General features: G+C 33.4%; 7 protein-coding genes and 2 non-coding genes across 9 annotated transcripts; 4 read left to right on the top strand and 5 right to left on the bottom strand. All coding sequences in view use genetic code 12, as the record gives it.

Annotated features, from left to right (window-relative positions):
• Positions 1-301: 301 nt before the first annotated feature.
• Positions 302-1582, bottom strand: DEHA2E02574g (DEHA2E02574p; the record flags this gene model as incomplete). The annotated part of the gene is made up of 1 exon (XM_459441.2): positions 302-1582. One exon carries the CDS (start codon positions 1580-1582, stop codon positions 302-304), a length of 1281 nt encoding a protein of 426 aa, XP_459441.1.
• A 441-nt stretch (positions 1583-2023) lies between these two features.
• DEHA2E02552g (DEHA2E02552p) lies at positions 2024-2143 on the bottom strand (the record flags this gene model as incomplete). Its single annotated transcript, XM_002770352.1, has 1 exon — positions 2024-2143. One exon carries the CDS (start codon positions 2141-2143, stop codon positions 2024-2026), a length of 120 nt encoding a protein of 39 aa, XP_002770398.1.
• A 39-nt stretch (positions 2144-2182) lies between these two features.
• DEHA2E02530g (DEHA2E02530p) lies at positions 2183-4258 on the bottom strand (the record flags this gene model as incomplete). Its single annotated transcript, XM_002770351.1, has 1 exon — positions 2183-4258. The coding sequence occupies one exon, from the start codon at positions 4256-4258 to the stop codon at positions 2183-2185; it is 2076 nt and encodes a 691-aa protein (XP_002770397.1).
• Positions 4259-5093: 835 nt separating this feature from the next.
• DEHA2E02508g (DEHA2E02508p) lies at positions 5094-6473 on the bottom strand (the record flags this gene model as incomplete). The annotated part of the gene is made up of 1 exon (XM_459440.1): positions 5094-6473. One exon carries the CDS (start codon positions 6471-6473, stop codon positions 5094-5096), a length of 1380 nt encoding a protein of 459 aa, XP_459440.2.
• Positions 6474-6641: 168 nt separating this feature from the next.
• DEHA2E02486r lies at positions 6642-6713 on the top strand. The gene has a single exon. It is a non-coding gene; the product is annotated as a tRNA-Glu (tRNA).
• Positions 6714-7025: 312 nt separating this feature from the next.
• On the top strand, positions 7026-10604 carry DEHA2E02464g (DEHA2E02464p; the record flags this gene model as incomplete). Its single annotated transcript, XM_459439.1, has 1 exon — positions 7026-10604. The coding sequence occupies one exon, from the start codon at positions 7026-7028 to the stop codon at positions 10602-10604; it is 3579 nt and encodes a 1192-aa protein (XP_459439.2).
• Positions 10605-10632: 28 nt separating this feature from the next.
• On the bottom strand, positions 10633-10733 carry DEHA2E02442r. Its single transcript has 2 exons — positions 10696-10733; positions 10633-10669 (listed from the first exon to the last, which is right to left on the bottom strand). It is a non-coding gene; the product is annotated as a tRNA-Lys (tRNA).
• A 676-nt stretch (positions 10734-11409) lies between these two features.
• DEHA2E02420g (DEHA2E02420p) lies at positions 11410-12426 on the top strand (the record flags this gene model as incomplete). Its single annotated transcript, XM_459438.1, has 1 exon — positions 11410-12426. The coding sequence occupies one exon, from the start codon at positions 11410-11412 to the stop codon at positions 12424-12426; it is 1017 nt and encodes a 338-aa protein (XP_459438.1).
• Positions 12427-12571: 145 nt separating this feature from the next.
• Positions 12572-14059, top strand: DEHA2E02398g (DEHA2E02398p; the record flags this gene model as incomplete). The annotated part of the gene is made up of 1 exon (XM_459437.1): positions 12572-14059. One exon carries the CDS (start codon positions 12572-12574, stop codon positions 14057-14059), a length of 1488 nt encoding a protein of 495 aa, XP_459437.2.
• Positions 14060-14180: the final 121 nt, after the last annotated feature.

Raw genomic sequence — 14180 nt, 5'->3', positions numbered from 1 at the left:
AATAAAAGTATTAATTTACCTTTCATCCTATTAATTTGTATAGTAATACATAATCCATAATCAAAGTGGCCCAGAGGTTGTCGCAGAAATCACATTTATCTGAAAGTCTCAAATTCTTATATTTGTTATATTATATAATTCTTATACTGAACACTCTGTACATTATCCTATAAAGAGCTAATAGTTCATTGAATTTAAAACCAGTTTTATATTATATGTACAGAAGATGTACCTGAATTGGTCATATGATGATAAATATCGTTCAAAACAGTCTATTACACTATAATATATGGTGCGTTACTTAATTCTCAGTTGGGAGATCAAGTTCCAAGTACTTGAAGGAGCTGCTAAACCTATAATCTTTATAGGCTTCTACATATTCTGGATTGTTTAGTTCAACTATACCATTATTTGAACTTATAACATCACCATTTCCACCGACTAAAAGTATTCCTCTAGGCATTTTCTCTGCGGGAGGAAGTTTTTCTTTCATGTCCTCTTCAAACAAGTTACTTATTATGTTCTTTCCAACAATGGAGGCCATGAAAAGAGCCCACCCTGCTGTTTTAATTATAGGAAGGGAAGCAATGTCTCCAATGCAGAAAAAATTAGGAATAGTTTTCTCACCATTCGATAACTGCAACATATCATTGACTTTCAATGTAGAATCAGGCAAAAGGAAATCTGACCTTAAATATTTATCAACAATTTTGATATTATTGTATTTTGATGTACTCCAATAATTCAAGTCAGAAATAATGACAGAGCCAGTTGTTGTTAATAAATCACCATTCTCTAACTCTTTTTGAATTCTGGTGTCATAATGAATGTCTATATTCGCTCTTTCTAAGGACTCCTTTACACGTTGTTTCAATTCACCTGAAAGAGGCTCTGGTGGGAATGAATCATGGGGATGAATCAAATTAACATGCTTGTTAGGAAAGTAGTGTTTGATTTCTCCTGATAATTCAATACCAACAGCACCAGCACCAATAATCGATATGGTTTTAATCTTTTCATCAGTAATTCTATCGTAAAATTCTTTCATTTCATTAAGGAATTCTTTTTTAGTCCTTCCGGCAGGTGTAACAGGGTAGTTTCTATCTCTGCCTGATGCTAAAATAACATAGTCAAATTTTATATTTCTACTTTCATCTCCGTTGATAGTGAAATTTGCTTCTTTCTCTCCCACATTCAAAACTTTTCCTTGGATACATGTTATTTCAAAAAGATCATTTTTATCTTCCTCATTATTCGTTGCCTTAATATTTCCGTTAGCATCAATAACCTTGTGTATACCTAAGCCACCAATATCTGTATATTTAAAATATTGGGTCCTAGCAAAGTCCATATCAACTAATGTACGAGGTATAGCAATCAAGTTCAAAAACCCTTCCTTTGGTTCGATCATTGTAATCTTGAACTTCTCATCTCCTCTCTTCAACTTGTCTTCAGTTTGCCTAGTCTTGAGTAAGTCCCGAATAATTTTAACACTAGTTATTCCTCCGTATGAGCCACCAATAATAAGAATATTCGTGAAATGGCTCTTTACTGCACTTATTTTACCCACCATTTGAAGCATGATCACTATTATACTGAATGTTAACTTAATGTAAGAGGATCATTGGCAGTCTATATTTATACTGTCAAATTATATTAGGCCGAGATCGGATCTGATTTATAAACTTAACACGATCAAAATATAGCTTGGCGCGTTGTAGAGTGCCTCTCCTACCCACTTATAATATGTAATATCCAATACAGTGTATAACTAAACCAGACGAAACTCTAATTTTGCGGGTGATATCTGATTATCGTATTTCAAGTTACTTTTTACGCCTAACGTCTATTTCACGGTGAATGATTGATAATACGTCATCCGAACTCGGACTTATTGAGCATTATAACTATGATATACTTGTACCTTAGTAAACATGAATCTACTGCATCATCTTTAATCAGAAAAGGTGTGTAGGTAGATTGCATTTGTAATATTCTACTTAAAATGAGCTAAATCATAATTCTATACAAGTATGAATTCATCTCTTACAAAACACTCTGGAGAATGCAATGAAGTTTTAGCTTCGAAGGTTAAGAAATAGTCACTTGAAATTTGAATCTTGCATAAAATGATTTCTAACATTATTTTAGAATTCTGCAAAACGTTATCTATATAATTTCACTAAATCCAATCAGCATTTATCGATGTAAAATTGTATACGTCAAGATCACCTTCTCCCAACCCAACTGTAAAATCAGCTTCATCTCTTTGTGAAACGATGTTTGCGTCTACAGCTCTTGCGTGCATAGATACTAGTTCATTTATGTTGACCTTGCTTTGCTCCATCTTGAGAAATGCACGAATAATATACACAGAACTTGCCGTGTTATTAGCAAGACTGTTGGCAGTCTGTCCGTGGTTTATCATGGTATCAATCCAAATCATTTCTCTGGTTTTCATGTCAAAAAGACAAATATCAGCTGATCTGCCTTTACTGGTGATGTCAAATTTACAACGGACAGTTAAAGGTTCAAATATTTCACCAGATTGCGGCTCCTTACGGAGCATAAACCCTGCAAAACATTGTTCGTGTTCTAAGAAACTAGGACCGCAGAAAACTCTAACATCCATGCAAACATAACGTTTGCCAAACTCTTGTGCTTTTTTGAGATCAATATCAATAAATTCGCTAGCACCATCAGGTCCAGGAGCATTGACAATATCACCTGAATGCCAAGCAAAGTCGTCTTTCAAATTTGTGAAAGCTATGTGACTTTGTGTGTTCAAATCTTCGCTTAAAAATAATGCACTTAAGTCTATATCATCACCAATCCAATGTATAAACATACGAAGAATATTTTTTTCGATATCTAAAGGTATAATATCAATGGGGACTCTAGAACCACGAGATATTGTTCTTTTATTGTCAGATATGGAGGCTAGTTGAGAAGGTAGTAACACTCCTTTAGCTTCTATGCCAATATATACTTTTCTATTTTTTAAATGTCCTTTATTATAGAATTGTTTCTCTAACTCGATGGTGATGATATTTATAATACCTCTTACAATATCATTATCCATTTCAGTTAGTTTGGGAACCATGATAGCTCTTCCTTGGCTTCCAGCCGTGAAAACAACCCTAGAGCTCGATTCATTGATTTTGCGGCCTTTAAAATGACCGAATAGCTGCAAAAGTATCTTAGCATCAATTTTATTGATGATTGAAGCAAATTGTTTTATAATAAATTCAGCTGTTTCTTTATTAGAGTCTCTCAATAATTTATCAAGGGAGCGTGCAAACACGGACGGTTTATGTATCAACTTTACCATCGCCAACTTAGTGTTACCGTCCTTAATAGCTTCTGCTATTATTGTTTCAGATGTCTTTACATTATTTTCATTACGAAAACGAGATGCAATGTCGGCTGTTTTTCCACCAAACTCGCCTACATGAAGTGAATGAAATGCAATTTTCCATAAGGATTCATATGCCTTGATATCAGAGATATTTATAACTTCTTCTAATGCCAATATAATAATACGCCGATATTTGCGACTCAATGATTTGAAGCGTATTTTTTTTTTCAATTCAATATCTGATTCTGATAGAGAAGCCATAACACGTAGTATGTCCGTCGATGTTGATATTACGTTATTAATTGATTCTCCCTTCTTAACAAGATATGTTGCTACACGACATAAATTTTCTTTGAATGGAATTTCCCCACTAAACCCACAAGTCCATCCTTCATTGATGGCCGCGTCAACAAAAGTTAACAACGCTTCTGGGACACCTTGTTTCGAAGACAAAATTTTATAGAAATATGCCTTAACATGCTTTATAGAGATCAAAGAAATAGTTGTTTGATGGGTAACTTCTTTAAGTTCGGGTCGACTTGATTCTATAAAAGAGAGTTTCCAGTACCCGCAACTCCAATAATGCATTGCAGCCAAAAAATACAAGTCAGCTTCAACCATATTCATCACTTGAAGCGGGAAATCTGGATAGAATGCCTTCATTTTCACATGAGCTCCAACAGATTCTTTAGCTATTTCTAATATTTTAGCACACTTTTCATTTGGATTCTTCAAATTACAAAGATAGTTATATACTTGTTTTGTGATGGAGAATCCAAGATTTGACATCTCATGGGCAAAAGTGATGACAGGTATGTTCAACACAGGTTCTTTCTCCACTACGTCTATAGAAACAACAGAATTCAATTTGGTAAAAGCAATCTTTTCGAATATATCCATACCGTACTAAATATTGAAAAATTGATATGAGCTAGTATTTAATACTTTAAGCTTTTATTCCAAGCTTGTGGTGTAAATTTATAACTTTTTATATCAAACTAATTTTATTTCCAAGTATGACTAACACATATTTCACTCATGTTAATTCATTTTAGTATAATCAAAAAAGAGTCACTAATGAACCAGAAATATAATATGTGATTCATACTTAGTTTATGAGTCATTTTTTGCATCTAAATTTGACTATTTAAAGCTCGATAATTTATCTAAAAACTTAATATAAATTATGTTCTCTATTCAGAACAACTCAAGCTTAGCTGATTCATTAATTGCAATAAAAGTGTTTACTTGTTATTCAATTTTGTTCTCATTGCTTTTGTCAGTCCATGCCTCCAATGGACTAACGTGAATAAAGATTATTCCAAACTAATTTCAATATTTAATCGGCTTATTCGTTAGATACTTCTACTTTTCCAATTAATTACTTTGCTCCTAACGATGCTTTCCGATATTCTTGTTGAAAGATACAGGAACAAGCTTATATATTAGATACTTCTACATATTACACATTTTCATAATTCACTAATATTACTTTCTTGTTTCAACACTGCTTTTATATTCCAGAAAAGCTTCTGTAGCAATATGCGCTGGTTTTTAAAACCTTGAAATATAATAAGGCCATATTGCATTATTGTGCAACGACTAAAAAGCCTAATTGCAAATTTTAGTGCGTGTTTCTCTGAAGTTGATAGCTACCCATATGTAAAAAGCGACGGCATATTGTGTTGCTAATTCTTACTATAGCAAAATGGGGCCATAATAATCAGCTAAGCTATCAAATTTTATACATTTCATATATGCTTTTACCATCGCAATCCCAATGCAAGATATATATGCCAGAGGAAAGATTTATAAAATTCACCAAATATCTACCTCTATTGACTAGCGTTAGCGAAAAAGTGTTGTAATCGGAATAATGCACAACCAAAATCTCATTGTGAGATTGATTTACCATGAAATAGTTTTCTTCAAACAACGATATCTGGTGAGTGATATTATCATTGAAATATTTAATTGCTACGGGCTGTGACTGGGGATCATTGTAGTTGTAGACTTTAATTGATTTCAAGCCAACAATGATAATATCGCTATTCGCTCGAACATGAAAATCTTTGACACCATCATCGTGAGTTATGACCATAGATATGTGCATATTGCTATCTAAGACAAATAGTTTACTAGTTGATCCGCTGATGAAAGTATTCCTATCGTTTTTTACGATCTTTTTAATCAGATATAATCCCTTTCGCACTGTAAACCTCTTACACTTATAAAATTTACCACTATTAGTAAAGTCAAATAAGTAACCATCACCACGGTTAGTTCCAAGTATTAGCTGGTTATCCTGTATTAATGCACTCGTAATTCTGCAGTTGTTTTTGAATTCCACATTCGCATAATGGAAGTCATCAGAATCAATTTTCATTAACCCGATGCCAAGAATCAGCATTAACTCACCTTTTATACGTCTGTCGTTGATAGTTTTGACATATTGTATTAAATTGAGACTGAGGTCCTGTTTCCTTGTTTTTGGATCATATCTTTCAAATTTAAAAAATCCCATGAACATATCTGTATCGCATGCGCTAAACGTTATGTATTTAAAAACAAACTTCCCATTAGTGACTAGTACTTCAATAGTTGGTTCGAATATCATGAAACCCTCATTCGTTAATTGCTGATGATAATTCGTTATTTTCAATTCATCACACCTAGCACATGTTGAAAAAGTTCCTAGCCCGTCCACTGCAGATATGTTCATCACACAACCATCGGTACTTATGAAGTATTTATCTTTAAATTTTCCCCATATTTTATTATCCTCATATTTCAACGTCTTCAAGTAGTGCCATCCTCTCATCATTTCAAAATCGTAGGTCAGTTTGTCTAACTTACAAAAACCTAATCTAAGTTTTTGCAAATTATACGGACTGGCATAATGTCTCCATTTCTGGATTTCTTTGATTGTTCTTGTGTTTTTAGTCGACTTTATATCAGAGTTTATAGTTTTTGTTTCTATGTCATGCTCAATTCGTCTTTTCTTAGCTTGTATTATATTATTATGATATTGAGAGCTCACTCCACCGTTGGTTATCTTAAAGTACTTCTTCTTTATTTCATCATAGTAGTAACCGGGTATTTCCATAATAGCCATACTTGAATTATAACAAATACACCATGTCTATTAATATTCTGTTGTGCAAAAAGGCAAAGAATATTACGGTAGTTTTTTTCTTAAAATTGATCTTTAGATGAAAAAATGATAGCAGATCTTCTAAGCAGAACGTATATTATTACTTACTAATTAGAACTTCAAGAAGACTCCGATATAGTGTAACGGCTAGCACGGTTCGCTTTCACCGAGCAAACCCGGGTTCGACTCCCGGTATCGGAATTCTTTTTTTATTTTTATTGTCATTCCAATCTTATTCCCATCTTACCTTAGAAAATACTCTGCAATAGAGAAGATGATTGATATATAGTTATAGTTATGTAAAGTTTGTTTTATATTGGATATATTCTATTTGCTAATCACTTGTAATAAATATACTAATAGTATAATTTGAGTGATGTTTATTGTCAACATCAAATTAGGAAATAGTTGCAAAATGTGGAACTATCGCAGTTGATAAACCAGAAATGCCTCTCCCTAAACTAAAACTAATTATATTATATTATATTCCTTTTCTTAAAGCACTGACTTCATATGAAAGATTACTATCGTTCAATAAAAACATACCCGACAGACTTTAAAGTTCCTTTATCCGATTCAAATCGTGGTCATAGAATTTTTCAATTGGCAAATGGCATTTTAACTCTCGTAATATCCGATCCCAGTAATGAAATTGGATCTGCAAGTATATGTGTTGCGACTGGTTCCCATAATGATCCTGATTATATCCCAGGTTTGGCTCATTTATGTGAGCATGCTTTATTCATGGGAACAAAGGAATTTCCGAAGCCAAATTTGTACCATGAGACTGTGCAGGCTTATGGTGGGCTAACGAATGCCTTTACTACCGGAGAACAAACCTGTTTTCAATTTGAAGTGCCCGTTATTAATGGAAATATAGGAAACCTAAACCCTAAAACTAATATGGAAGAAGATGGTGATGAATCCATTTTTGATCATGTCTTGAGAAATTTTGCCAGTTTCTTCAAAAGTCCATTATTTCGTGAAAATGAAATTAGAAATGAAATATCGTCCGTCAACGAAGAGAATATTTGCAATCTAAGTTCTCCAGAGAAGATCTTTTTCCATGCTTTGAAATCTTTATCAAATAAAGGTCATCCCTTTAGTCGTTTCGCTACTGGAAATGTACAAACACTAGAAAACGTTCCCAAGTCATTAAAGCTAAATTTATATTCTGAATTATTCAAGTTTTACCAATCCTATTATTTACCTGAGAAAATGACTCTAGTTATAAGTGGACCCCAATCTTTGAACCATTTGCAAAGACTAGCATTAATGAATTTCTCTAGTATTGGTAAGAAATCAATCAAAATTAAAAAGTCTTGTGAAACAGACCTGTTGAAACATCATTTATCTGAATTCTCAATTCTATCCGAATCCTGGAGAATGGTATACAGAGAACCTCTCTTTAAACAATGCAACATAAGTAAATGTCTATTCGTCAAAAGTGATACCCATTCACGTCTTCGTATAATATTTCCGATGAAACCAACGAAATCTCAGAAGGAATATAAATTATACCAACATGCGTGGATGAATATATTAGGCGATGAATCAATAGGATCCTTATGTGCCTATTTGATTGAATTAGAAGACCTTGCATTTTCTGTAAATCTGTTTCGTCAATCATTAACATTTCAAGACGACGTGTTGATATTGGATATTACATTGACAAGTAAGGGACAAAATAATATTCTGAAAATATTAATGTCAATATTCCAGTATATCAATCAAATAATTTTAAATTGCTCTTACAGTACCATGGGTCATTACTTGTCTGATATGGCCACAATTGAAACTTTGAATTTCATCCATAGAGAATCAAATAATTCTCCTATGAAAGAAGCTGCAGCTTTGGCTGAGATATTACAGAAAGACATAAGTGTCATAAACCCTTTGAATATATTGAAAGGTTATAATGATTGGATGGATGAAGATTTGGATTATAGTGGTGATTATAAGGTGGACCCAGGATGGTGGCGCTTGATGGCTGCAAAATTTATTGCAGCGACTATGAAAACCCTTAACTCGGCCAATTGTAATATCTTGATACTTGATTCCAATCCACTTATAGTGAATACGATTAGATGTTATTCTGCAAACTCAATAGTGTTGAATACTAAGGACCATTATAACGACTTTGAATATACAGTCTGTGATATAGATAATCTATTCATAAACAAGAAATCTTTAGAATATTGTTCTTATTTTTCCTTCCCAGAGCCAAATATTTATTTAGCTTATAACCAAAAGGACCTAAACTCTATCGTGGAGAATATTTCACTTAAAGCCTCAAATATATCTTGGGGCTTTCTGGCTTATAGAATATCAGAAACAGAGCCTAAGCTTATTGATTCTTCTCAGTTTCATGAAATTTGGCACAAATTTGATGAATCAACTTCTAAGGTTACAGCTTCTTGTCGAGTACAAAGCTTGTGCTTAGATCCATCACCAAGTGTCACTATTGGGATAGAAATATTAGTTGAATTAATTGGAAATAAATTGCGTCATGAATTATTCCCTGGAGAATTAGTAGGATATTCTTGGGGGTTATTTCCAGGCTTAAACTGTTCACCATCGATTACACTCACAACCACCGGACTCACGGACAAGTTTAGCATGTTTTTGTTTTTTATCATAGAGAAAATTCAGGAAATTACTTCAAATTTTAAAACTTTGCCATACAGGCAATTTACAAGAGCCCAAGCCTCCGTAAGAAAACGTTATGAAGACTTTTCAAAATCCGGAGGAGTTGACAAGGCTATGGCAGGTTCAATATTTTTGCTAGAAGAGGGAATTTGGTCCCTTAAGCAGCGTCTAGACGCTCTAGATGAAATGAATATGAGCCTTTTAGAAGTAATAAGTTTAGAACTCTTTTGCGAGTTACAACATTTAAATATATTTATTCAAGGTGATATTAAAATTCATGAAGCTTTTAAAATATCTAGAATACTCCAATCTTTAGGAAGATACGAAAAGAAAACCAATATCAATAACTTCCAAGAAACAAATCTATCCAGTTATTTGTTGAAACAAGGTAAAAGCTATATATATGAAGATAATGATACAAACAACGGTGCAACAAATACTATACTCTACTATATTCAAATTGGAAGTCGAGACAATGTATTCAATAGGTCAATTTCAAAATTTGTTGCGCACATATTATCTATTTTTGCAGCAACTGAGTTAAGAACAAAACGAAAGTTAGGGTACCTTGTATATAGTGGTTCTAAGTTATTTAGAACCACTACCGGTATATACATAACCATATCTAGTGGAAGCCACAGCCCCCACTATTTGAACTCACAAATAGAGGATTTCTTATATGAATTAGAGTTGAAACTATTTGAATATTCCGAAGAGAAATTCGAAAGTTTCAAAACAACCTTTGTTGAAAGCTACTTAAAGCACAATACTCAAAAAGACGAATTATTTCAAAATAATGAGTTATACGGTGTAAATCCAGTAAAAAGCAGTAGTGTTTTCCCCAAGGGCAAAATGTATTACATGCACAGAAATTATTTCGATAAGATTGTTAACAAAACTTATACTTTTGGAGGGATGAACGGAGAATATGAAATCGACCTACTGATAATCGACGAATTAACGAAAGATAAATTTTTTGAATTCTTTAAATCGAGAATATCTATAAAATCTAGAAAGAAATCCTCTCTTTCACTACTTTTATTCAGCCAGGAGAAAGTCAAGTCCAAATCTCTTAAAACACAGATACTTGAATTCTTGACTGAAGAAGGAATTCCTGTTAGTAATAACAATCTAGAAGACATGATAGATGAATATAATAATAATGATCCTAATTTCTCTAAAAGTGGTCCTAATATGAATCCCAAAGTTAAAAATGAAAGAACAAAACTAATCATGTACACTTTGAAGAAGATATATAGATCAAAAATCGAAAGATTTACTTCAAGTAATCATAATAAATATAGGAAGATGAAGAGAAATGATATAGTCAAAAATCTAGGAGAGAATTATATTTCAAATGAGCCTTATTTGGTGCCAACAATATTAACAGACTGGAAACAGTTACATGATGAAAGCACACTAAAGAAAAATATCTGCAACTGAGTTGGTCGCGGATTTAAAAAAAAAAGGACTCCTCATCAGGGGCTCGAACCCTGGACATTTCGGTCGACTCTTTGACAGAAATCTTTAATCCTTAAAAGCCGAACGCTCTACCAACTGAGCTAATAAGGATTGTCCTAGCGATTGATTTGAGACACGAGTTCATATATATTAAACAATACAGTTTATTTTACGAATAGTTACTTTATACAATATCAAATAAAATTATCATATTTATAACCTATTTTCATATAATTATAATTATCATAAAAAAGGAAAAAAATCCAAGTGTTAGAAGTTAGAACGATGTATTTTCATACAGAAACTCCGGAATATCGAAACCATATCGAAAAAAACAAAATTATACTAAACTGTGGAGCTCAACAATATTATTCAGCCAACTATAAAAGAGAGACTAAAAATGTAATAAAATAATAGAGATTGAATTTTTAAAAGTTGAAAAGTATTAGAGACGAGTATCATACTAATTTATTGTATGTGTTTTATCTCATTTTGCCAAAATATTATAAGAATCTTAAAAATTCCAAAAAATACCAAAAATAATCTTAAATATGTCAAAATACAATAAGATTGATAGGACAAGACATCTGTTTCGAAATTGTTTAAGATAAGCTATCAGACGTGAAAATTGATTAATTTGTGGATTACTCTGATTTTGTCTTGATATGCAGCACATTTATGAAAATCTCCATTATATCTGCGCAATGGAGCCGTTCGTACAGACGTATAAAAATACCAATTTCGATATTAAAATGAATATTATGCTAATTGACTCAAGTTTCTAGAAATGGATCAATCTGGACCAGTGACTGTAACACTTGACGATTTATCAAAGGGAATTGATTTTAACACTTTAGAGAAAGCATTTGGACTCGATTCATTAGGCATTATAGTCGTTAAGGATCTACCAGAAAAATTTCTTGAATTGAGGCTACGAGTATTAAAAAGCGCTTCTATATTGGCGAGTTTGCCCAAAGAAGAATTGTCGACTTTAGAATCAGAAGAGTCCATGTGGTTATCGGGATGGTCTTGTGGGAAAGAAACATTAGGTAGTAATGGCACCCCTGACTATAACAAAGGATCTTTTTATATGAACTGTGCCTTTCACAAGGATCCTGAACTAGAAGGACCTATTAAGAGTATCTGTGATGAATTCAAAGACTTTAAGACGTATACTACTTGGAACATATGGCCTTCAAATGAATTGGAAGGGTTATCTACGTTCGAGAGAGACTGTAAAGAGCTATGTAATTTAATTATAGATGTGGCTCAAACAGTTGCATCGAATTGTGATAAATATATAGCTAAAACCCAACCAAATTACGAAGAGCACTTCTTGGAACGAATTGTTAAGAACTCGACTTCAACCAAGGCAAGATTATTACATTATTACCCATCCAATGGAAATTCAACCAGTGATGACGATTGGTGTGGTGAACATTTAGATCACTCGTGTATTACGGGACTTACATCTGCGTTATTTCTCGATGAATCGAAGGGTTTAACTCATGGTCTAAATCGTTCTCCCGATCCTGAAGCTGGTTTATATATTCGTAACAGGCGTAATGACGTTGTTAAGGTTAATATCCCCAGCGACTGTTTGGCTTTTCAATCAGGCTCTGCTTTACAAGAAGTGTCTAAGGGTAGTTTGAAAGCAGTCCCACATTATGTAAAAGGTTCGCAACAAAAGAGTGTTGCTAGGAATACATTAGCAGTTTTTTGTCAACCTGATTTGAACGAAAAGGTTAATAGTAACGAAAACTTTGCTCAATATGCTGAAAGAATTGTGTTATCTAATCATTAGAAATCGAAATATGTACAATAAATAATATTAAACATGTAGCTGCATTTATCCACAATCGCCAAAACGTTCTCAGTTGAAAATCTCATCTCGAGCGAGTTTATTTTCTTACTTATTGTTAATAGTGACTCAAATTGACGCTATAATTATGGAGATAGACGAGATACCCATTGTCAATGACCCATATATAAACAAGGGTACTCACCTACTGGACCCAAAGGATGTACCTACAATTGATGAGGAAGTTCGAATGGAATTGAGAAGATTGGGGGAGCCAATCACGTATTTCGGTGAAGGAAAGGCAGAAAGAAGAGAGAGATTAATAAAGTTAGTGTCTGAATTACCAAACACAAACTTCAAGTTTGCATATGTCGAAGAAAATAATAAAGAGGAAGAAGGGAGTGATGAAGATATAGAAGAAGATGAAGATGAGGATTTTTATACTCCAGGTTCAGAGGCTTTGTTAGAGTCACGTAAAAGATTTTTACAATATTCACTTCAAAAGTCGTCGAAACGAAATGAATTACAAAAGAATTTATCGAAAGAACAGGATTTCATCAAGACATTGAAACATCGTCGAACGATAAATTCCAATCTATCTAAATTCACACTTTATGGAACGCAGTTAATCTCTGGAAATACAAGAACTTTGTCGGCTGTGCGATTTTCATCTGATAATTCGCTAATAGCTTGTGGATCCTGGGATGGAGCAGTCTATGTTTTGAATAGAGACGATTTAAAAACAAAACATTATCTGGGGCCAGGTCATCATGCAGAAAAAGTAAGCGCATTAGATTGGGACTTGTATAATAACAACAGGTTTATGGTTACTGGTGGCAATGAAGGAAATATCAATTTCTGGACAATTTCTGATTCAGATGATACAGAACCACAGAAAATGACTCCATCGTTGTCAATAAAAGATGCACATCAACACCGAATAAGCAAAACGTTATTCCATCCTACAGGAAAGTATGTAGTTTCTACATCATTTGACCAGACGTGGAAGCTTTGGGACATTGAAAAACCGCAAGATGCGTTGGTTCAACAGGAAGGTCACTCCAAAGAAGTATTTTGCGGTTCGTTCCACCCTGACGGTGGCCTCTTATCTACTGGAGGGCTTGATGCTATAGGTAGAATTTGGGATTTGAGGTGCGGAAGATCAATTGCAACATTACAAGGCCACATAAAAGGCATATATAGTATGGATTGGTCTCAAAATGGATACCATTTAGCAACTGCTAGCGGGGATTGTGCCGTAAAGATATGGGATATACGTAAATTCGATAATTCGAACCTGAATGGTGAATTATTTTCAATCCCTTCGCATACAAAATTGGTTAGTGATGTTAAATTTTTTCACAGAAGAGATGATACCAAGCCACTGGGACAATTGAGCACAACAGTAACCGATGAGTTTGAGAAGAACCCAGAACAACTCGATACAAACGGTACTTTCTTAGCAAGTGCATCTTATGATGGAATGGTTAATATATGGTCAGCTGATAATTGGGTCAAAGTGAAAAGTTTAAAAGGTCATAGTGATAAAGTTATGAGTTGTGACATTAGTGGAGACGGGTGCTTCATTGTTAGTAGTGGTTGGGATAGATCTGTTAAATTATGGAGTGTGCTATAGGTTTTAGTCAATGTATATAAAAATCAATCTGTAAATCATTACAAAACTGTAAATTACGCATATGTACCTGAAATAGCGAATTCAATATTTACGACTACCGGATAAACTTTCGATACTTCAC

Source organism: Debaryomyces hansenii, assembly GCF_000006445.2.
Source record: "Debaryomyces hansenii CBS767 chromosome E complete sequence".
Taxonomy (NCBI): Eukaryota; Fungi; Ascomycota; class Pichiomycetes; order Serinales; family Debaryomycetaceae; genus Debaryomyces; species Debaryomyces hansenii.
This window is presented reverse-complemented; position numbering and strand designations above follow the sequence as displayed.